The sequence below is a fragment of the Cetorhinus maximus genome, chromosome 3 (assembly GCF_964194155.1).
Source record: "Cetorhinus maximus chromosome 3, sCetMax3.hap1.1, whole genome shotgun sequence".
NCBI lineage: Eukaryota > Metazoa > Chordata > Chondrichthyes > Lamniformes > Cetorhinidae > Cetorhinus > Cetorhinus maximus.
The window spans coordinates 100,393,608-100,417,105 of NC_135881.1; the positions used below are offsets into that span (position 1 = coordinate 100,393,608).

Sequence of the window (23,498 nt, forward strand, 5' to 3'; positions counted from 1 at the left end):
TCAGCATCCTTATAGACACGAATGTTGGTGGCCCACTAATGTTTGAGGTGTGCTGCAGGTGAGATGAGACAGTTGAATTCAGTTTGTCCCATTTCTCCCTTCCTGTTCCATTCCACACCCCTTACCCTTTTTGTGTTCATTCGTATGGGATGTGGGCATTATCCGTAAGGCCAGCATTTATTGCACGTCCCTAATTGTGCTTGAGAGGGTGGTTGTGAGCCACCTTCTTGAATACAATTAAGTATTTGCTGGACCATTTCAGAGGACAGTTAAGAACCAACCACATTTTGAAAGCTGACCTATGGTATCAGCCGCACTGGACCTCTGTTCAATGAAAGATTTAAAGTGTGATTTTTACATGCTTTTATTTGCTGGCTTTTGCCTCTTCACATTTCCTGTGGAACCTCTCTCTGTGGGCAGCTGTCATCACACTTCTTTCTCCAGTTTTGATTTCAGGATGAAAGCAAAATACTGTGGATGCTGGAAATCTGAAGCAAAAATAAAAATTGCTGGAAAAACTCAATAGGTCTGACAGCACCTGTGGAGAGAAAGACAGAGTTAACGTTTCAAGTCCGTATGACTCTTCTTCAGAACTAAAGAGAAGTAGAAATGTGGCGAAATATATACTGTTTAAGGGGGGTGGGACAGGGGAAGCTGGATAGAAGGCCAGTGGTAGGTGGAGGCAAAGGAGAGATTGACAAAGATGTCATATCTCTACTTTGCCTCCACCTATCACTGGCCTTCTATCCAGCTTCGCCTGTCCCACCCCCCTTAAACAATATTTCACCACATTTCTACTTCTTCCCTTTAGCTCTGAATGGTCATACGGGCTCAAAACGTTAACTCTGTCTTTCTCTCCAAAGATGCTGTCAAACCTGCTGAGTTTTTCCAGCAATTTTTGTTTTTGTTTGATTTCAGGATGGTCTGAAGCACAGGTATTTGCATGAATGCCTTGCAGGGGTTGCAGACCAACTGGATGATGTTACTTTGTTTTCCTGCATCCATGAAATAATACTCCTTGTTTAAATATAATGTTTTATTGAGCAGCTTGGCTGAGCACTGACAGCTCACCAAATCAAAGAGGCTCTGAAACAGAATTTAGGTGATGGATCAAGCTGATATGCTGCATACTCTTTCTCTATTCCTTCTACATGTGTTGTGTAGTAAGCAAGCAGCAGTATCAAGCAGCCCTGAATAAACATTTGGCTGCGGTGCTACTGTGAAGCACGCATACAAAGAACTACATTATCACACTTATCCTATTTGCTTACCTTTTAATTAGGCAGCTTTTCATTCTCTCACTTGTCACAGTATCTTCATACACTGACTGGGAGAGACAATGGGCAAAGTTGAAAAGGGAGATTGGAAGCAGCATTCTGTTGTAAAGTATGTGCTTTTTTTATTCAGGTGAAGGAAACAAGTTTGCATAAAAATTGCATTGTCTTTGAATGTCTTTCAACATGCGACATTTTCAGTGCATACAGTGAGACAGCTTCACATGTATACATTCTAAAATAATGATCCATCCTTGATTTAAAAATATTGATGTTAATTCTCTTTTCCCAGACCTTTGCAAAACACTTTTGTTTCAGCCTTGGTTCAGTGGTAGCATTTTTGCCTCCAAAGCAGAAGGCTGTAAACTAAAGTTCCACTCCAGGGCCTCAATTTTTAGGATAGTGGGGTCTTGTTTCCTACCATGTGAGCTGTCACATTCCCGCAGACTCCAACTGCCCCGCAACCAATTTGCGCTCCAGCGACGATTAAGTGGCTACAGACCGGACTTCCGCTCCTCATTCGGGAGGAAGTTCTGCCTTAGAGAGCTGCCGGCCAATCTAATTGGCCAGGAGCTCTCCAGCCCTTGCAGTGGGGACTAAGGCCGGAATTTTCCAGCCCCTCACACCGGCTGGATCTTCCATTCCTGTCGACGGGAACGGAGATTTCAATGGCTCACCGGCCCCGCTGTGGAGGGGCTGGAAAATTCTGGCCTAAGTCCAGGAACTGGAGGCCCAAGTAAGTTCAGGGGGTCCCATGGCGGGGAGGGTAGGGAAGGCCTGAGGGGAGGGTGCGTGTGGGGGGTGCGATCAGGGTCTTGGGGGAGGGTCCAGAGGCCACCAGGCAAGTGGGGGGCACCTGATTTCAGAAGGGGGGCTTCTGATGGAGGCGCTCCTACCCCACCACCTGCCCTGGATGTAACCTTGATATGTTTCGGGCATCCCCCACGCAGAGGTTCAATCATTCACCAGCCTGAAAATTGAAGCTGGGTGGGAAATGGCCCTTAATTGGCCACTTAAGGGCCTCAATTAGGGCAAGGCAGGTTTCCTGCCCTAGACCTTGCCCACCCCAGCATAAAATTGCTGTGTGGTCGGGGTGGATGTGAACCCAGAGGGAATCCTTTCCCTTCAATTTCACGCTCCCCGCCCACTGCCTAAAAACCCGCTGGTGGGGGATAACGCAAAATTTGGGTCCAGAGGTTTGAGCACATGATCCAGGCTGGAACTTCAAAAGAGGATCGAAGGAGTGATGGACTGTCAGAGGTGCTGTCTTCTGAATATTGTTAAACTTAGGCCCACCTGCCTTCTCAGATGAACATAAAAGATACTATGGCATTATTCAAAGAAAATCTGAGGAATTTCCCAGGTGTCCTTGCCAACATTTATCCCTCAACTAATATCATCAAAAATAGATTTCCTGATCATTTACCTCGCTGTTGCTTGTGGGAGCTTTCTATGGCTGCCATGTTTCCCTAATTACAACAGTAAAGCACTTCATTGTTAGGGATGTCATGAGGTTATGAAAGGTCGCTATCATAAGTATAAATACTTCTTTCCATCTATCTTCTTAAACATACCTATGATAAGATCTTATCACACATAAGTCTAGAGGCAGTGTGATATATCAATCTTGTAATCATTTGGTAGTTTCATATAAACTGGAACATTTGGAATTATGTTACAGCTTTGTATATCTAACCTGATTCAAATATTTATGTTTTTAGGGACCACAAGGACCCCCAGGCAATCGAGGTCCATCAGGAGACAGGGTATTTATGCTTGAATTGGATGAGTTTACACAAACTAGACTTTTTTTAAAAATTAAAACTTTAATTTAACCTGTCTTGGAGAAAATGTTGTTGCCATAGAATATTGTCTAATTTTTCTAGCATTGCTTTGTTTATAATATTGAATTGATTAATTTATATGAATTTAAACTAATATTAAAATGGATAGCCACATTGTCTATCTACTATATTGATTAAACTATCAAACCTAAATATTTCCATTTTTAAAAAAATTGCCTATGGTGCATAGTCACAATCGATATTCTTTCTATCATAGGGCCCTCCAGGACAAGACGGTAATGATGGATCACCAGGCACACCAGGCCTTCCAGGACCACCAGGCGCACCTGGCATTGTAAGTTATCAATGCAAACTTAGCTGATTCTGTTAGTTATTAGACCAGTAATTTACACCAATCTCAGCTGCCACTAATTAATATATGTAAATAGCACCAATTAACAATAAGCATTTAGTCCATCTCTCATTGTTCTCCCTTCTACCAATAGCAATAAGAAATATACTTAGTATATTCACTCCTGCAGTTGTTGTTCCTGTACAGTTAGCTTAGTAAAATTACATGGTTTAAATCAGAGCCTATTGATAACAAAAAAAAACTGGGGTGTGCTCACTATTATCCAGTGCTTTATCCAGGCCCTAACTCTTCTATCTTCTAAAGACAGTGTCAGAAGGATAATGCAAAATAGGAACATCACAGCCAAACCTTACCCTGCCTTCACCCGGTATTCATACAGGCATATCTTTATAGCTGGAGGGGGTGGCCGTGCAAGCAGTGGGGTTGGGTGGTGAGGTGGGAGGGTGCAGACAGAAGCTACTGAAAAGGAACTAGAGTCTAATTGATTTGTTTTCTCTTGATTAACTTGTGGACTCTGGAACTAGTTTGTGTGCTCCTCCATATTCGCCTTAACTGAGTTCAACAGAGTCCAGGAATTGATGGGACTGTGATTTTTTTGGTCCACTAGTGGTGAGACTGGAAATTCCCACCAGAAGTCAGCGGATTTTTGGATGCCTCACCAGATTTTCCACCCCGACTGCAACAGGTTCCACCGCAGATGGGATGAAAAACCCTGGCGTGGGATTTTCCTACTCCATATAGCAACAATATGGAATAATTTTCAGTCAAGCCTGTTTTATTTTATTTTGAATGATAACTACTGAATATGTAAAGCTTAACTATAAGAAAAATAAGAACAGTGATGAATGTAAAAATATAGTTTAATATTTCTGTCCTTTTTCATTACCTCAATCCCACTCCTTTCCTTGTAGACAATTGGTTAACAGGGATGTTAGCTTTACACTGTGAAAGAGTTTTGTGTAGGTTTTATTTTATTCTTTTATGGGGTGTGGGCATCGCTGGCTAGATCAGCATTTATTGCCCATTCCTAATTGCCCTTGAGAAGGTGGTGGTGAGCTACCTTCTTGAACTGCTGCAGTCCATGTGCTGTAGGTACACCCACAGAGCTTTTAGGGAGGGAGCTCCAGGGTTTTGACCCAGAAACAGTGAAGGAACAGCGATATATTTCCAAGTCAGGATGTTTTGTGGCTTGGAGGAAAACTTGCAGATGGTGGTGTTTGCATGTGTCTGTTGCTTTGGTCCTTCAAGTTGGTAGATGGAAGGTGCTGTTGAAAGAGCCTTGGTAAGTTGTTGCAGTACATCTTGTAGATGGTGCACACTGCTGCCACTGTTGCTGGTAGAGGGAGTGAATGAAGGAGGTTACTATAATTTATCTATCTATTAACATGGCTCTTAACATGGACATACTATACATACATGCATGTGTTTGCAAAATTCTTCAATTAGTGTACCGTTGGTGCTTTTAAGATAACAAATATTTCCACGACTACATATAAGTTAATAATCAGTTAAGGCCTCTCTTAAAGTAAAAATGTGTCTCTTTTTTTTCCTCAGAGCTTTGCTGCTCAGTACATTAAACAGGACGAGTTGACACCAGGAATTGTGGTATGCATTTAGGTTCCCTTTCTCAATCATTTCACAACACAGTAGGGTAAATTTCATAATCCAATCTCCCCCAGCGCGGAAGCCACATTTGAAGAGATTGTGCAGCTTAAAGTTGCAAGATTGTAGCTTTAATTATTCAGTTTACATTTCCAGCAAATGTGGCTGATCACTTGGATTGTGGGATTACAGAAATAGCCTTTATATAATGTTGTTTCTGAATGTTCTTGTTTTATTTGAGTGTCCTGAAAATAAACCAGGTATTATTTGAAAGCGATCCTTTAAAAAAACTGAAACCGCACGCTACCTTTAAAATGTGCAAATGATATAAATTTGTTTTTATAAGAAAGAGTTAGAAACCCCAAAATATATATAAAACAAGAATATAGGTGAAAGAGTGAACTTAAGCCTTTGAAGCTGTTAAACTACCTTGTAATTACAAAGATCATAGTTGCCCCATGTTGTATCTAGGAACTATTTCTGTGCCAGATGTTCCATATAACTAAGTCACTTTATACTTAATCTTCAGATGTTGTTTTAATGTAAGGGAACATTTCAGGATTAACTATTCCCCAGGCTATTTATTTCAAAGCATGAAGTTAAGGTCTTTGGAAGATGCCACCATTCTTACTCCTGTATCTTCCCAGCATGCATATCCACCATTTTGATCTCTACTCATATTGAGTGCCACTCCATATAGTTAGTCCAATGATATGGGTTACAGATGTCACCAGGAACAGCTCAATAATACAATACAGAATTCAGAGTTTGAAACAAGTTGGATACTACTTCAGTGGTACCTGAGCAAAGAGAATACTGGATTTTCACAGCTCCGAATACAAGAAGAAATCCAAATTGCAAGTTTCCACTGACTGAAAATATAATAATAACCTATATAGAAATTCCCATTTTTTTGAAATTATATCGGTGATGACGGTGTATTGCTAAATCTCTCCAAGTACCTATAACATGACAAACCCTGTAATTCCCCTCCAAAATAAAACAGAAGACGATGGCCAATAAAAAAAATATTGAGTACTTTCACTTTTTCTGTTTTTCTCCAGTAAGGTTAGTTTAGGAGAATGACATAATTTAAATCAACACTTGTCAATGGTGAAGAATTCACTGGCAAAATAAAGATAAATAAGGTGACTATGAATGAAAATATCTCATGTAGCTTGTTCTCTAATTGTTAGCAGAAGATTTGCTTCTATTCTAATCGGCAACTCTTATTGCAACAGTGAAAGAATTTTTGATCATTATAATTAGAGAACAGCTGAAAACGTTTTCCTTTTTCACTTTATTTTAGGCAGTTCCTTTTTCACATGAACATTTATTTTGACATACGCTTACCATTGTGAGCTTGGGTTAGTTGGCAGCTGCCTCTGTCAGAATGCCTGAGATCCATTCCAGTATTTCAGCAAAAATCTATGCTCAGACTTGGTGCAGTACTGATGAAATGCTATATTGCTGAAGATGCTGCACTTCAGATGACCCATCTGCATGTTTCTTTGGTTCAGTCAGGTGTTAAAATTGCATGGCACTATTTAAAGAAGAATAGAGTGCCCTTCCAGTGACCTGAACAACATTTTCTTTCAACCAACACCACCAAAAACAGATAAACTGGTTACTCATCTCAGTTTTTGGTGAGAATAATTGGCTGTGACTTTTCTCCATATAAAAACTCACTGCACTTCAAAGTAATTTATTGTGAGGCTCATGCGACACTTGTGAAGCATGATTAAATCAAATATAAATCCAAATTTTCATATTTACCTTTAATTGGTAGAAAATTAAATATGTAAACAGATTAAATTGTTTGAAACATGAACAGGTTAAAATATTATTAACATAAAAGCAAAATACTGTGGATGCTGGAAATCTGAACTAAAAGCAGAAAACGGTGGACTTAGCAGGCCTGGCAGCAACCGTAGAGAGAGAAACAAAGTTAACGTTTCAAGTCTGTGACCTTCCATCAGAATCCATATCCGCTAGGATACTTTCAATTCAGTTATATGATCACCTAAATTCACATTCACTTATAGTTTAGTGTTTGTGGATTAATTTTTTGTTAGGTGCCATCTGTTTATAAAGTCTAAGCCTAAAGACAGTCAAAAACATACCGGTGTGGATTACTTGCAAGTGAATTATATCATCAGTCACGCCAATCTTATCTGCCTTGTCTCCAGCTATACTGTATTTATGTTTCAACAGATTGTTTTGCTGCTTTGATACTGATTAGCATTTTGTGCACTAATTCCAATTTGATCTATTTTTCTTCAGGGACCAATGGGACCAAAAGGCCCACAAGGAGCCTCTGGTGCTCCTGTAAGTTTTACAGCTTTTTGATATTTTGCACTTGCCCATTTATAATTGAAACTATGCAACACATTGTACTACCTCCATTTGAACTTGCCATGTTTAACAATTATTTTAGATACCTCAGACTTAAAAACTTGAGTCAAATGCATGTGTTTATTTTCAGGGTTCCCCTGGCCCCTCAGGAATTCCAGGCATTGCAGGTGAATCTGGTTCATCTGTAAGTACACTTAAAATCAGCAGTTTCATTTTGTGGCAAAATTAAGTAATTGTGTATCTTTTATTTCACAATGATTTTCATTATCTTTCTGTCTCTATTCATTAGGGTCCACTCGGTCCTCGTGGTCCCCAAGGTGTACCTGGAAAACCTGGTGAAGATGTAAGTATAGATTATGGAGGAATAAAATAGGAACCATGACAATATTTTTAAATGTTATCAGTTCCTTGAATCACAATAACTATATGTATCAAACAGATAATATCCCTCGTTGGGATGTTTCACGTTGTACCTCACCCTATCTGAAACTGATTGTCAATTATTCTTTGTTGCCAAGCAAAGGCAAAGTCTAGAGAAAATAAATTAGAGTTAAGTTCTGAATAATTGAAAGTAATGTCTACAAACTAGAGCTGGTATTTGGATAATTCTTAACTGCAAATTGAAAACGTCATACATCTCCTCACTATGCTAAGGTATTTGTCGAGCTCCAAGTCCAAAATTGAGGTGAGTGAATATGTAGGGAGAAGATATTTCAGAACCACCAGAATTCAGAAATTAATCCTACCACAGTGCCTTTTCTTTATAATAAACTGCATACTTCAAAGAATTATCTAGTTTTCAAGTTGCCCTCGGTTTTTGGCTTGTTCCATAAATAGCCATCAGCAACCTCTAGTGTGTCCTTTTCTCTTTTGTGCCAAAGATAAAGAGCTTGCACTGGAATATAAGGAAGGATCAAGGTGATTCATAGGAAGATAGATTGACAGTATTACTAACACATAGGGCAGAATTTTCCATTCGGCGTGTGGGTGCGCGCCTGACACGCCAGAGCGTTAAATGATGCGCGTTGATGTTGGGCGTGCGTCCTGGTGTCATCACGAAGTCGCGCAGTATCCCGTTCGGCGGCTGCGTGCCGGAGTCGGTTGCACGCCTGCCAATAATTGATAAGCCTATTAAGGCCATTAACTAGATAATGAACTTGAATTTTACGCTGCCCGTCCAACCTTACGGCTGGCGGGCAGGTGAAAAGGCCGAGCAGCCGTTACGTTTTTTAGGAAACCTCACCCACCAGCAGGATGAGGTTTGCTAAAGCTTTTACAAATTGAATAAAAGCTTTTTTTTTGAAAATAAAAACATGTCCCATTTCATGTGACACAGTCACATAAGGGGACATGTTTCATTAAATTTTTATTGCATTTTTTTTTAAAAAGCGCTTCAATCCCCCTGAGGCAGCTGCTTGCCTCAGGGAGATTGAAGCGCTCTTTTACGCGCATGCACGGAAAAGCGCTGGACCCGACTCTCCCTCCTCCCCCTGCCCACACATAAATATAACTTTTTCCCTTTTGTGATTGACAAGCATCTGACTTCCCTTGATAGTCAGAACGAACATCCTTGACCGCCTTTTGACTGTTAAATGCTATTGGGTCCTATCCTTTGTGAAACAATTCCCTTCCTGTAATTTGTGTGTCTCTGGATGTTTTAAGATCAAATCCAATTTCATCTATTACTTCAAAACACAGGGTGGAATTTTACGCTGGTGGGATTTTACAGTATTTATGGACTTTTGAACAGCTCACCACATTTTATGGCCCCACCCCTGCCGTGATGGGACCGTAAAATTCCGCCCACAATGTGAGTTGTGTATTCAGTGGCAGAAGCTGTTAAGTACGTCAATGGCAATGCATAAAGCCTCACTGGTATCGCCAATGGAAAACTTACAACAACATGCCAACATGCAAATCTAACTCTTCAAATTTTTACTCAATTGAACAAATAATGCCATAGATATGAACTAAAGAAGAATGCTATGTATTTCATAATGTAATTCAGTATTACAAATATGAATTACTAGTCTAAAATGAACACCATTAATGATGGGAAAACCCTGGATTTTTGTCCAAGTTCCGAAGAAAGACTTCGCTCATGTTACCCTGACCAAGACAATAGCTAATCACCTGTTCCCAGTTCCTGTTGGTTTCTGTAAGCAGCATAATGCTCATGGGCACATGATGAATTCAAGTCAACTTTCCCATTACAGGGAAACAACCTTAGATCTTCTCTGCAAATGAGTAAGGGTGAAATCAGAAATAACATAGTGTTAATCTGAGCCCTATCTGGCCAGGGTATGGTTTTAGCAATCTACCCCATTGTGCCTCCAGAAAAAGATAAATTCAGCTATCATTTGATCTGGAGACCAGTATGCATTTGAATCCGCCATGTTGGATTTTGGTATACTGTACTGAAAATCTATTCACCTCATGGATATTAAACAGTTTGGAAATGTTGTATGCATGAACATCCTACTTACATTAATAATTTTTAATGTACCAGAAGTAAATACATTAATGACATAACTTAGCAGGTAGAAGAATGGAGCATGTCTCACAAATCTGAATAACAATATAATCTACCTTATATCATCAATATTTGTGCATCTCTTCTTTAATTAATGCTCTATTTGTACTAAGCATGACTTTTCTTTAATAGGGTAGCAATGGCAAACCTGGCAAACCTGGTGACCGTGGTATTGTTGGAGCTCAGGTAAGAGATATTGCAGCGTGAGGCATTATACTAACATCTGGTTTTGTGCTATCTAACTTGAAGGCACAATCTTTCAGCTGAATGCAAATATTTATTTTATACTTTCTTTACAAAGCAGCCATAACAGCCATGCCAAATCTTTCCATTTTGCTGATTCAGTCGTGTTTCTGCTTCCTTTTCATAGGGTACTCGTGGTTTCCCCGGAACTCCTGGTCTCTCTGGCAGGAAAGGACACCGAGTGAGTTAGACATTTTATTTTTGACACTTTAGATATCTTTTTTCTACTGCAGTAAATAATTAGGGCTATACTGTTTAACTGACATCATTTATTATCTTTTATTTCATAACAGGGTTTCAATGGCTTAGATGGTATAAAGGGAGAGCCGGGTGCCGGTGGTGAAAAGGTAAGACATACAGCAGTGATCAGAAGACTGAACTGTTAAACATTAGTTTGGGGGGTATATTATATATGCAGTAAACAAAAGAAAATGTTTGTATCTACTGCTACTTTTCAACTTATAAACAATATACTTAGGTTTCATACCAGAAAATTAAATAGAAACCTTTAACGTTTTCTAATTATGTTCAGATGTAGAGAACTTCATATTTTTCTGTTAAGCATGTTTTGCCATTTGCTTGTTTTAGGTGTCATTTCTGAATATTAGAATTTTAATGAAAACCACACATGAGTACAAAACTGAATATGCCATATCGTACTCATGCTGGGGAAAGATTTCACTGGGAAATTGGAATGTCCAGGACCGGAAAATACAATTGCAGTCCATGTAGGGGATCCCTGAGATCCCTTGTAAAATGCAGGTTTAGAATCCTGTTACATACACCCAACAATGGAAATCTTCCTGCACTGACCTGTCAGCTAAAACTGTCAAAGACAGTTTCCATGTCATTTTAATCTCATTGTGCCTGAATTGTTCACAGCAGCCCTCTTCCACATCATAATACTGACACATCTACACCTATGTTGCCATATGGGTTTTCCTGGAAATCAAAGCTCTTAGTTTAGGCCTTTTATGTGGTTCTTTCTCCTATATGTCTGAGATACATCTTTTTAGTCAATATAGTTAGCATTGCTATTGTACTATGACCAGCTAGCTTCTCGTATGCCACAGCAAGCTATGAAGCAACAGCAGTGTTCCATTAAATGTGTGTCATACTGAATTATGCCATAAAATAATGAAAGTCAGAAGCACTCACTTGCAGCTAACATCATCACAGAAAGTTCATAAAGCGCCTGATTTAGCAGGTTTGCTCTTTACATTCCAAGCCAGTTCTGGAATTAAAGAATTCATGGTTCTCACATGTAAAGATGCCCATGAGGGCTATATAAGACTGATTATTATCAAGCTATAGTCATGCAAATGAAACAGGGATAAATAACTATGATTTTGCCTAATATTTTTATCTCCCAGGAATTGGAGCCTGGTTGGAGGACTTCAGAAACAATGTGCATACAAAAAAAAATAGTTAGAATGAAATATTATGTGGCTGTGACACGTACAAAAGAATACAGTACCAAATGTGCTCAGAAGCTGCTGAGGCTGTTCAGTTACTCACCACAGTTGTGAGTTGATATGCCAAATGTTCTTTCTCCAGACCATGTGTAAAAATTTACATTGTTTCATGAGGGCAATGACTCATTCTTTGTCAAAAATAAACACGTTTTAGCTTCATAGCTATGCATACCCCAGTGCAGAAATGAGAAATAGATTTATAACTTTAGGGCCATTAATTGTTTCCATGGCAGAACATGATAAAGTATAGAAATCAAATGTTAACTGTTTCATCATATCTTTAAGAGAAGAAAAGCTGCTTTGGGGTTTTGAAACTGCAGTAAATAGTCAAGTGCCAGGCTTCCTTGCAAAGTACCTGGACATATTTTAAGTAGATATTCAAGTTCACCATAAAACAACCAAAACAGTTCTCCAATAAACATGCCAGACATTGTTTCCAACATAAATCTCTGGGGGAGTCTTCCCAGCCTCACAGATATGGGTTACCTGTCAGCAGTAGGTAGCCAATTTGGGGGAAAGGTGATGGCACTCCCCTCCCACCCCCACCACCCCCGGGTTTCTTACCAGTGACGGATGGGCCCCCCATTGAGGTCAGAGCCCATAATTGAACGGGAGATGGTGAGCCATTGAAGCCTCCTCTCAATCGCCCCAGCACAGAGGGGCTCCCTCTGCACAATGTCAGCCTGACAGTTGTGTCTTTGCATGATTTTTAATGTTTCATAATGCTCCATTTGAGGCACCCTCAGGGTCTCCTGTCTGCCTCAGCAATACCTACTTGTCCCAGTGTGGCTACCGGCGAGACATTATTGCAGGCCTCCTGATTGAACCTCCCACTTCCCTGTCTGTCCACCATCCTTAATTGGATGGGGCTTCCAAAAGTGTCTTCTTAATTGCTTTCCTCCAGGAAGATTGTGACCAATGTCCTGCTGCAGTCGCTTCTAGGTTCCTGATCCCAAATTAAGGCTGACTTTAGCATTGTGAACAAACCAGAAAAATTCATCCCTCTGTATTTAATGATTTATTTTAGATAACTTGATGTTATACAAATAGGAACATTCCACAAGAGCCAGAAATGCTTAATTTCCATTGTAAGCACATCTCAGAACAGGTTCAAAATTTGCATTTCATGATTCCATTGAACAATCCTCAGAGATTGGAGGTTTATCAAAGATCATGGCAGACAACGAGGATCTGGTATTATTTTTGCACTGAATCATGTTTCTGACAACCTAAAGAGGCAAATGATTACTAAAGCAGCATCCAAGTATACCCTATATACTTTTTCTCTTTTGTTTGATAAGGGCAAATCTTCTATTTCTCAACCACCCTTATTTTTATCAGGCCTTATTGGTTAAGCCCAGAGTAACACATGGAAAAATTGACACAATAGAGACAGGCCAGAGAAACTCATATCCATATCCTCAAGTTTTCTAAAGATGATAGTATACACATTATGCAAAGTGAAAGTAGCAAATTGCATGTCAGAATTCTCTACTCCGTTATATCCTGCTGTAATCTTGCAGCAGATGTAAATGAAAGAATATTATTACCATTTAACATCACCTTGAGGAAATAATGTACAGTCCTACTCATTTTGATTTAAAGTTTCTTGATTCAAATAAAATGCCAATTCAGTTTTTAGTGCTAAATTTATAATTTACTGTGCTATTTACATTACTGTGTTCAAATTATTAGACATTTTGAACTTTTCCATCAAAAAAAATGACCGACTTTGTCGGGATTACAGTGTAAGTGGGCTACATCTGCTACTAAACATGAGGAACATTGAGCAATCTTTAAGCTATAAACAGAGCTTATATCATTCATCACTGGAGTAGTTTTTCCACTACTTTCAGAACAGTGAGCAAGTGCATGTTTCAATGTCCAAAAGGAAGTACAGAGCAAAACCATTTGCTTTAAGCTAGCCAGGCATCAAGCAATGAAATATTTTGCACAAATTAAACAATAGGATCTTCGTTATGAGGTAAGGTTAGAAAGTATCATTCATTCAGGTTTCATTGTTTCATGTGCTTCCTTGTGTTATTAATATTGTAAAAGGCAACAAATAAAATAAATATTGCTTTCATTTTTTTTTCTAGGGTGAAACTGGTAACCCAGGATCAAACGGTAGCCCTGGACTCTCGGTACGCGTTTCACCATTCAATATTGAAAAATAGTTCTAATCTCGCACTGCATAATCCTTAATGATAATTTTGTACACCATATCATATGCAACTTTTAATAATACATTCACTGAGCAAAAGTAAACATACCTTTTTCTTTTGCTAACAGGGCCTTCGTGGTGGTCCAGGTGAGAGAGGCCGTGGTGGATCTGCTGGCCCAGCTGTAAGTTTCAAGCTTTTAATATTTTCTCAGTTCCACTTGTTAGCGCTCCCAGCATGGAACCTCATTCAATAAGAGGCAGACCAGACAATTCGGCTTGATGGTCGGTACATCTGATTCACAGCCCTCCTAATTCTTCACTTATTAATTGGCAAAACTGCCTTCGCATTGAATGAAACCCTGCTTTCAGGTCACCAATAATATTTTTGAACATTATAAAATATATGCCATTAAATGTAGATCTCTAAGATTATTTTTAAAATATTGAGAATGATTAAAAATGCTTTGCCTCTTTGTGATGTTATATTGTAATCCATTCTAACATTTTCATAACAGCTTTTATTTCAATATTTATGCTGATGATCAATTTGATGCCTATTGATAGTTTGTCTTGTAAGATTCTTAGATTTTGGTAATTGTACTAATACAACTTTTGTGTTTCCTTTAAGGGATCCCGAGGCAGTGATGGTCTGACTGGACCTGTCGGCCCTCCTGTAAGTATTCCATTTGCATATTATTAATTGAAACTTCCATCATTTAATTAGAAAATGTGCAATTATTAACAAGTTATGAGTGATTCTGAAATCCCTCAGTGGAGAGTCACAGTCTCTGGCAAAGCAAAGAGTAGCTACTGAGCAACACTGATAATATGGCTGATGATTCCAGTGCACAACCCAAATACTTGTGTGCAGCATCCATACAATGAAAGCCATGCTGTTATGCAAAATGTAATAGAGCAAATTTTCACTGCTAGGCCACTCTGAAAAAGCCCTAGAGCCCTTGACAAAGCTGTTTCAAAATTCGTGATAGTCTGCTGCATGCTGCACAACCTTGCCATGATGAGGGCACAAACCTTGCCACCAGCTACTGGCAGACAGTTGAGGAGCAGAACGATGAGGAGGAGGACCGGGAGAATGAGGAAGAAAAAGAAAAGGAAGGAGTAACGCAGTCATTTGCTGCTCAGGCTGTCATTGACTTATCTGAGTGCAATATTAGTAACCGCAGCCCAGTTCCCCATTCACCAACCATACCTTCTCTCTATCAATGACCATCACAATGTCCACTGACCGCAATGTTAGAATAAAAGTCATAGAATATATAAATAAATAGTCATAGAGGTCTACAGCACAGAAAAAGGCCCTTCAGCCCATCGAGTCAGTCATCACAATAAAAAGACAAATTTATATGTGAAATGACATAGCATACAAGTCAACTAATCTCCCTTGTGCATTCCCTTAGTGCCTGTCTTCTGTGTGCCTTTGCCTCTTCTAGGGCAAAATCTTTCCCCCATCAAGGGGGGAAGAGCAGAAGCAAGTGTGAGCAGGTGGGTTCCCAATCGGCACCCATTTTACGTGGGCGGACCAATTAAGGCCCACCCAGCGTGACGTCCACCAGGAAGCATGCGCTTCCTGTGCGGGCGGGAGGGGGCAATTCCCTCAGTCAGGAGTGAACTCTTTCATGCATACGCGCGAAATAGCGCACAGATCTCCCTAAGGCTAAGTGCTGCCTCAAGAAGGTCAGCTCAGATTTTCAACTTTTAATAAAGGAGTTCAAAAATTTTCCTGCAATGTCCCCTCATGTGACACTGTCACATGAGTTGGGACATGTCCATAACATTTATTTAAACCTTTCATTAAAATTTAAATACCCTCATGAAACCTCATCCCGCCAGTGGACGAGGTTTCACGTTTCTTCACAAGCCCGCCTGGGCTCCCGGCCTGCCCGCCAACCTTAAGGTTGGATGGGCAGGTTGATTAATGAGCTGAATTGGTTTTCTAATGGCCTCAATAGGCTGTTGACAGGTTGGCGGGTACGCATCCAACTCGGCTGCGACCCCTCCAACCTGAAAATGGAAATGATGTGGGGTGACGTCGGGAGTTCCACCCGACGTCACCCCGGATCATTTTATTCATCAGCGAGTGGGCCCTGCCCCCACTCGCCGACCAGAAGATCCTGCCCCTAGCGTTCCTACTCGGTACTACCCCAATGGCTGCAGCATAGCTAGTGGAAGGCAACTGACAGACTGCAAATGGCCTTACAGGACACCCTCGAGCAGTTCTGAGCCTTGAGAGCCTAGCTGCGGACTGCAACATCTTAGATGGATGGCATCAGTCTGGGCTGGCTAGCTGACTGGTAACAGCAAGGGCACTGATGGAGTGTTGGAAATGAGACGATGAATGCTGTCTTCCTGAGCGAGGAGACCAGGTTTATGCTTCTTGAAGCCACTGCCACTCTCCCGTGCCAATGCCTCAGCAATCCTAGTAATATGTTAGAGAATAGATTGCTGGACTTCTGTGAGACTCTGAAAACTCCTTTGAACATTATAGTCCACGACCATGATAGCATCAAGCTGACTTTATATCACAGCAAGCTGAGCTTTCACTGCAACATCCAGACATTGAGTTCCTGTTGCTTCTTCTGGGAAGTTGTGACATCAGCTATCAAATGCTGCATCATGGTTGCATCCACAAGCGTTCTCATGGAGTTGGCACCACTTCCATGTTGGAAATGATTGGCTCCAAGCTCTGTGTAAAGCCCTGTGCCAAATTAGTGCCAGACTCCTCCATGCTTCCTGACATTGACCACAGGACTTCTAATAGACTTACAATGCACCAAGAATTTTGTTATGTATGCCCATTCAGCATCCATCTATAGACTGCCCCATTGAAATACTCATCTGAGCCCTAGGCAGCAGAACTTGCCTACACCTCAGCCTTTGGTGAGCTGGCATGTGTGGTCTCCTTGTTCCCTCCCCTCTGCAGGTTACTCATGCCTAGTGTCATACCACATGCAGATCTCACCTCTATATTACTCTTTTGTCAGTGTCCTTTCAATGCCTGGCCAAGCTGAGCTTCTTGGATAACTGAAAAGAGAAAGACACAATTGTAGAATTATCGTTCGGGTTGGAGAAAAGTCTATTTATATGTGGCTACACCATCTTAGGTTATAGATCAGAAAAGAGTGTGGAATTATGAGGAGGAGTGTGAGAGAAGGTGGATTAGGTATGAGGCTACTTTCATCTTCAATAGTTTCATCCCCACCACTGGCCACGGCCTCAGCAATCACTATTCCCATAATAGCCAGCATCACCTCCCCCATGGGGGTTAGGACACACAGGCCTACCTGTCCCTGCCTTGTTAACTCGTGCTGCCTCCAATTATCCGCTAGCTTGTCTTGCAAGGGAAAGGGAAGTGTGTCAATGAGTGTGGTACAATCTGTTTGGATAATGTGGCTGCCAGTGTATGAAAGGTGTGAGATCTGGTTTTGAAGCTTGCAACAGTGCTAAGTGTATGAAAGTGCTGTGGCACATGGGAATGTTGGGTATGAGTCCTGATTGATATAAATTGTTGGTAGGAGAAGATTAGCCATGGTAAGTTAAGCATTGTGAGAGGCTAGTGAGGAGTAGATGGGACATGGCATTTGAAGATGTATCCACTGACCTTGATCATTCGTGAGAGGTCATTAAACTTCTTGCAGCACTGTATTCAGATCCTCAGGGCTTGACTCCAGCCACTGACCTCTGTGGCTACCAGCTCCCGCAGCCTTCTGTGAGTTGGTCTGGGGGACCACCTGGCCCCCTGTGGATAGATGACATCTCTCCTCCTCTGCACCTCCTTAACCAAGGCCTCCAATGCAGCCTTAAATCTTGGAGCCACATTATTCTCCAATGTTCCCCAAGTCAGATCATTCCCTGCATGACTAACACTATCTGCCCCGGCCATAAGACAGCTCTACGTTAAGAAGCACAAGCTAGGTTTCAGCACTGCAGGCTAGCTTTAAGTGATGCTAGCCACTCATGATACTGGCCCCGCTGATGTATCCAGGCAACCAGTAGCATAATTTGGGTTGGCTGAATGGAGAAAGCATTGAAATGATCAGGTAGCACTGTGTTGCAATCAACAGGTGCAGGTTAATCACCCATCAGGATCCCTATGTCCGTTTTCAGCTGCTATTAAATTGCACCTCCAATATCATCAGTGTATCAGCATATATTTTTGTAAATTACTGTTAGTCTGGTACTACGCATTAATAATATGAAAAAATAATAAGTTAATTTATATAACATAACATAACATAACAACTAGGGGCAGGAGTAGGCAATTCAGCCCCTCGAGCCTGCCCCGCCATTCAATATGATCATGGCTGATCTCATTTCGGCCTCAACTCCAATTTCCCGCCCTCTCCCCATAACCTTTCAACCCGTCACTAATTAAAAACCTGTCTATCTCCTCCTTAAGTTTATTCAGCGACCTGGCATCCACTGCACTCTGAGGTAGTGAATTGCACAGATTCACGACCCTTTGAGAAAAGTAATTCCCCCTCATCTCTGATTTAAATCTACCACCCCTATGGCCTTTCATTCTAGAATGCCCCACAAGGGGAAACATCCACTCCACGTCTACTTTGTCTGTCCCCTTTAGTATCTTATATACCTCAATTTGATCTCTTCTCATCCTTCTAAACTCTAGCGAGTATAGGTCTAAACTGTTCAAATCTCTTCATGACCTCCATGAAAGTTACTGTCTATGGTAGTACTCCTGTAAAGGTGGTATAATATAACATTGGTAGACAGGTACAATACTACAATAGTATCTCTCCAGGTACTGATGCCTAATCTGTAATAAGCAGGTCCACTCTGATAACATTGAATTGATTTGGGTGGTGGTTTTTAACTATTTCCCCATTTAGTACAGTCTTCATTAGCATTAACATAAAAGTTGCCCCTGCAGGCTTTGATAAAGCACAGAAACACATGGTAAAAAGCAAACCATTAACATTTGCAATTTCTTTTCTTCAAAGGGACCCATAGGTGCAAATGGTCCCCCAGGCTTCCCAGGCAGCCCTGGATTCAAGGTAAGGTTTGTCATTTTTAATAACAAAATGTGAATGCAGTACAATATGAACAAGGTGAACACGTTTTATCATAAAAATATCATTTTCAGTGTGGGATATTCTTGTATTTTTATGACCTTTTGTCTCTAACCATTAGGAATTATGAGAATGCTCTAAATAAGCTATTTACCAATTCATTGTAACCTGTCACAATTTATTATCGCTAATTTTAAAATGCTTAAAGTACAACAATGACTCCCATTCACAAACCCGAGTTGTAACACAGGTGTTTCACAACCAATTGCAACAATTGTTTAGTTGTTTGAACATAATTCTACACAGACCAAACATTTAACTTGTTGTTACACAAATGCCAAACTTATTGTATTCAACACTGTATCAAAGTAAATATTGTATTATCTTGAGAAATTACAGAAGTAAAATAGTTCTGCAACTTTTACCAGGTCAAATTCTAGATAAAGCAGTGCAAACAAGAACAATCATTGAGATCATTTTATCATTATTGGAGCCACAAAGGGACTATTTTGACTTAGCCCCCACAAATCTAAGCGTATGAGAGTTGGTAGCTGTCACTAGGCATTTATTTATTAACTGGATTTCTTAACTGTATCCTATTATTTTTTTGTGCTTCTATTTGGACACTTCCAACATCACAAGAATTCAGAAACCCAGTGATATTAAAGGCACAAAACTCAAAATTTTACAACATACCTGAGAAAAAGGCGGGCAGAAATACGTTTATTATTCAAACTAAAATTATGCTGAGTTTTTAATAACTAAGTTAATTGTCATGGCTATCTTAAGACATTCTGCCTACCAGAAGAATGTTGCATCCATAACTTATTTCAGACAGTAAAATAGTTTACCATCAAAAAGTCTCAGTTTGGTGGTTAAAAAGCCTAAAAGATTCTCCAAAAGCCGAATGTAAATCAGAACAATGAAGTTATAATTTATGTATTCTAGCACCAAAAGATTTTAAATTAAATATCCTCTCTTTGCTGTACCTCAATTGAAATTATTCAATAGTATTTGATTATTTTAGATAGGATCTACTGCAGCTACCATTCCATTTGTCTTAGCATCTTCATGGAAACAACAGAATTAAAAATAATTTGAATTAAAATAGTCCATGGCTAAATAGAATTAGACTTTCTCAGTTTGTAATGTTCAGTAATCATGTGTTGGTCGAGAAGATTATAAAGAAAGTTAGTTTGTGCTAGATGTGCTTAGTACTGAGTTTTTAGTACCTTAATAAGTGCAACATATTTGTGATAACAACCTATATTGAATAAATAATTTTCTTTTCTTTTCTCCCTGTATAACATAGGGTGAGATTGGACTGGTTGGTGCTCGTGGTCCATCTGGTGCTCAGGGCGCTAGAGGTGAGCCAGGTGCTGTAGGTCCAATTGGACCTGTGGGTCTTCCTGTAAGTACTTGTGGTGACAATATCATTATTGCATCTTGAGATATGATTTTACCTAACTGGAAAAATTGCATCTACTATATTCATTATTTTATTCTAATCCTAGGGTAATGCAGGTGTAAATGGCCTTAATGGAGCAAAGGGTGCATTTGTAAGTATATATGGCACACCTATTTAGTGCTTTCAGAAGCAGCCTCATTGATAAATCCACTTGTATTTTAAAATATCAAATGTTTGTCTTGTGTTTTTTTTCACATAGGGTGCTCCAGGTGTTGCTGGTGCTCCTGGTTTTCCAGGACCACGTGGTCTTGCTGGCCAACATGGAGCAATTGGTCCTGCGGGTCTCCGGGGGCTCTCTGTAAGTAAAAAATATAATCCTATAGTAAAGCAATTGCTAGAAATAATCCCCTCATCAGTTGCAACAACAGCATTTTACCAAAGTTATGACTAAAATTCTAATAATATTTTCCTTTTGTAAACTTACCACACAGGGTGATCCAGGTGTTCAAGGTATCAAGGGTGAGACCGGTCCCAAAGGCGAGCGCGTAAGTAATTTGTAATAGATGCGCATTTTATGTTTTAATTGTGTAATTTCTTTCCTATTTTTGATTGCCTTTGCCCATGTCTTCAACTTTTTTGTTCCAAAACCAGGGTGATCCTGGCCCAGCAGGTGTCACTGGTCCATCTGGTGAAGAAGGCAAGAAAGGGCCTCGTGGTGAATCTGGTTCTCAGGGACTTGCTGGAGCTCCTGGTGAGAGGGTAAGATTAATTTTAAATAGTAAAAATTACATTGATATATTACTGAATTATATAGAGAAACCTTCAAATTTAAAACAATAACTAATGGTAATATTTAGAGACATTACATGAAATACTTAGTGTCTAATTCTAAAGTCCTAGCATGATAGTTCTGATTTAATGAATCTCAAATTATTAAGAGACTCAGTATACTCACAAATTAATTTGTGTCTGAATACTATTCATCATTTAAACTTATTTGGATTATTTTCAACACATTCTAATGTGCTGATCACAAGAGTTTTTTGAGGGACAATCCTATACATACAGAAAAGACCATAATAGCTTTGACTGCATAACACTAATCCATATACTTTATAATAATTTTATATAAATTGGTGGTATAGCAAACAACATTAATATAAATAGGAAAATATTAATTTTGTGTTACCATTCTTTACTGGTACTCCCCAGTAAGTTTAATACATTCACAGTTCATTGAGTCTCAGGGGTAAGTAGATTTTCATCCTTTTCTCTCATTTCATTTGCAGGGTTCCCCTGGCAACCGTGGTATCCCAGGCCGTGATGGACCAGTTGGTGGCATGGTAAAGTTTGCTTTGTTATGATTAATGCATTAAGTATAAATTGAGAAATGTGTCTTTTTTAAGGATCTGTAACATTTTCTCTATTAAATAACTGGAATGGTGCATTTATATGTTACATTCAGAATGACACTACCTTCTTTTTAATTCATTTCTAGGGTCTGCCTGGTAGACGTGGTGAACCTGGTCCTGCTGGTCCCAAAGGGCCTCCTGGTGACGGTGGACGTCCTGGTGAAAGTGGTATGCCTGGTGCACGGGTATGTAAAATGGAAACAACTACAATAGTAATAGGCCTAGTTGTATTGCATGGAATTAAAAATTTGTTGAGTGTCATTTATCATTTATTTATATACTTTCAGACTTTATATAATGTTTATATTTTCTTACTCAGATGTACTATTATATTTTTTAATGCAAATTAATTATAATCGACATTTTAGTAGAAGCTCCCAGAATTATGTTGTAGACAATAGAAATTATCACTTTATTAAAAAGTACCATGTAATTTAGTCATTTTAACTTATTTCCTGATTTTTAAGAAATAAATATGTCCTCAAGAGAATGTCATGTCACTGATTTTGTTTTTCTTATTTCTTAACTTGGAGCCGATGTTCCATTGGTTTTTCTGGGCACTTTTAGGAGCAACACACTTTATTTTCACAGATGTGATTGTCATCACTCCAAATTAAAACTAATCCTTGAGAGTTTTTTAAAGACTTTATGAAATGGAGTAGATTTCACTGAAAATACAAAATAAAGTATCTTTGTTGTATACACGATAGAATGACAGTTAAATTTGTTTTGCTTTCCTCAATATTTATAGGGTCATAGTGGACAACCTGGTAGAACTGGTGCTGTGGGAAATCAAGGTGTTTCAGTAAGTTTTCTCACCTTACAGTAATGTGTTATTTTTTCAGGGCATCGTAGGTAGTGCTGGCATTATAGGTGCTCCAGGCAAATCAGGTGCTGCTGTAAGTTGATTTTGAGGTTTTCTGTTCCCCATTCTTGACAGCTTATTCAATCTAAAAGTAGGTTTGAATCAAGCATGGCAAATTGCATGGGGATAATACATTACCAATGTTGCAGAACATTTAAAAATTAAAAGGCTTCAATTGTTAGGTTTTGCTAATAACTAAAGTAACAACTCTTTAATTAAGAAGCAATTCAAATAATTTATTAATATAGGTACAGTAACTGCAAACACTGTGCCAAATAGTGATACTAACAATTACTTATTTATGGTGCAATAATATTGCATACCCATTATTATTTAACAGAAGTAACATGAGATAATATTTTCGTTTAATATTGTACATGAAACTCACCCCCTACACAAAAGGTATACTTCACAATTAGCTACATTAACGCAAATATATAGTAATGTGACATCAGTTATTAATTACCTAAAAATGAACCCATATACTTATTATAAAAACACATGTTTAAGCATAATGCATATATATTATGAAATTCAAAATAGTCTCTTAAATACAATATTGCAGTGACATATATTTGGAGAAAGTATCCAAGACTGTTAGTACACAAGGAACTCAATGTACTAAAACAATATTCAGCTACACAAAAGGCAAAATGTCAGAAAAACCTGCCTGAGAAAATATGGGCATTTGGTTTTTAGAAAGGGGCTTCCATGTGGCAACATTTTAAATGTTAGATTAGAACCCAATTACACATTGAACACAAAATTTAGGGTATCAGCCATCTCACTGCAATTATAGCAGTTTATTTGAATTGGTTGCATTTTATATATTACTGTCTAGTGATAACTGGAGCGTTATTAAGATTATAATGTCCTGATTTAAATCCCAGCATTTCAGACCAATACATAGGTTAGTAGATTAAAGGTATAAATCCTACTGCAATTTACATATCACTGGATAT

The 23,498-nt window shown here is 39.2% G+C and overlaps 1 protein-coding gene across 2 annotated transcripts in view; it reads left to right on the top strand.

Moving 5' to 3' along the window:
- Positions 1-23,498, top strand: part of col1a2 (collagen, type I, alpha 2) — a 53,969-nt gene that overhangs the window by 4,639 nt on the left and 25,832 nt on the right. The window contains exons 4-24 of one of the 2 annotated variants that reach the window (XM_078538759.1): positions 2,996-3,040; positions 3,336-3,413; positions 4,986-5,036; positions 7,317-7,361; positions 7,519-7,572; positions 7,678-7,731; positions 10,054-10,107; positions 10,292-10,345; positions 10,458-10,511; positions 13,739-13,783; positions 13,932-13,985; positions 14,432-14,476; positions 18,783-18,836; positions 20,164-20,262; positions 20,366-20,410; positions 20,519-20,617; positions 20,751-20,804; positions 20,911-21,018; positions 21,549-21,602; positions 21,758-21,856; positions 22,423-22,476. In XM_078538759.1, coding sequence (XP_078394885.1) covers positions 2,996-3,040; positions 3,336-3,413; positions 4,986-5,036; positions 7,317-7,361; positions 7,519-7,572; positions 7,678-7,731; positions 10,054-10,107; positions 10,292-10,345; positions 10,458-10,511; positions 13,739-13,783; positions 13,932-13,985; positions 14,432-14,476; positions 18,783-18,836; positions 20,164-20,262; positions 20,366-20,410; positions 20,519-20,617; positions 20,751-20,804; positions 20,911-21,018; positions 21,549-21,602; positions 21,758-21,856; positions 22,423-22,476 — 1,299 coding nt within the window. Of the gene's footprint in view, positions 1-2,995; positions 3,041-3,335; positions 3,414-4,985; positions 5,037-7,316; positions 7,362-7,518; positions 7,573-7,677; positions 7,732-10,053; positions 10,108-10,291; positions 10,346-10,457; positions 10,512-13,738; positions 13,784-13,931; positions 13,986-14,431; positions 14,477-18,782; positions 18,837-20,163; positions 20,263-20,365; positions 20,411-20,518; positions 20,618-20,750; positions 20,805-20,910; positions 21,019-21,548; positions 21,603-21,757; positions 21,857-22,422; positions 22,477-22,516; positions 22,571-23,498 lie in introns of both variants that reach the window. The other variant, XM_078538760.1, reaches the window with a different exon arrangement.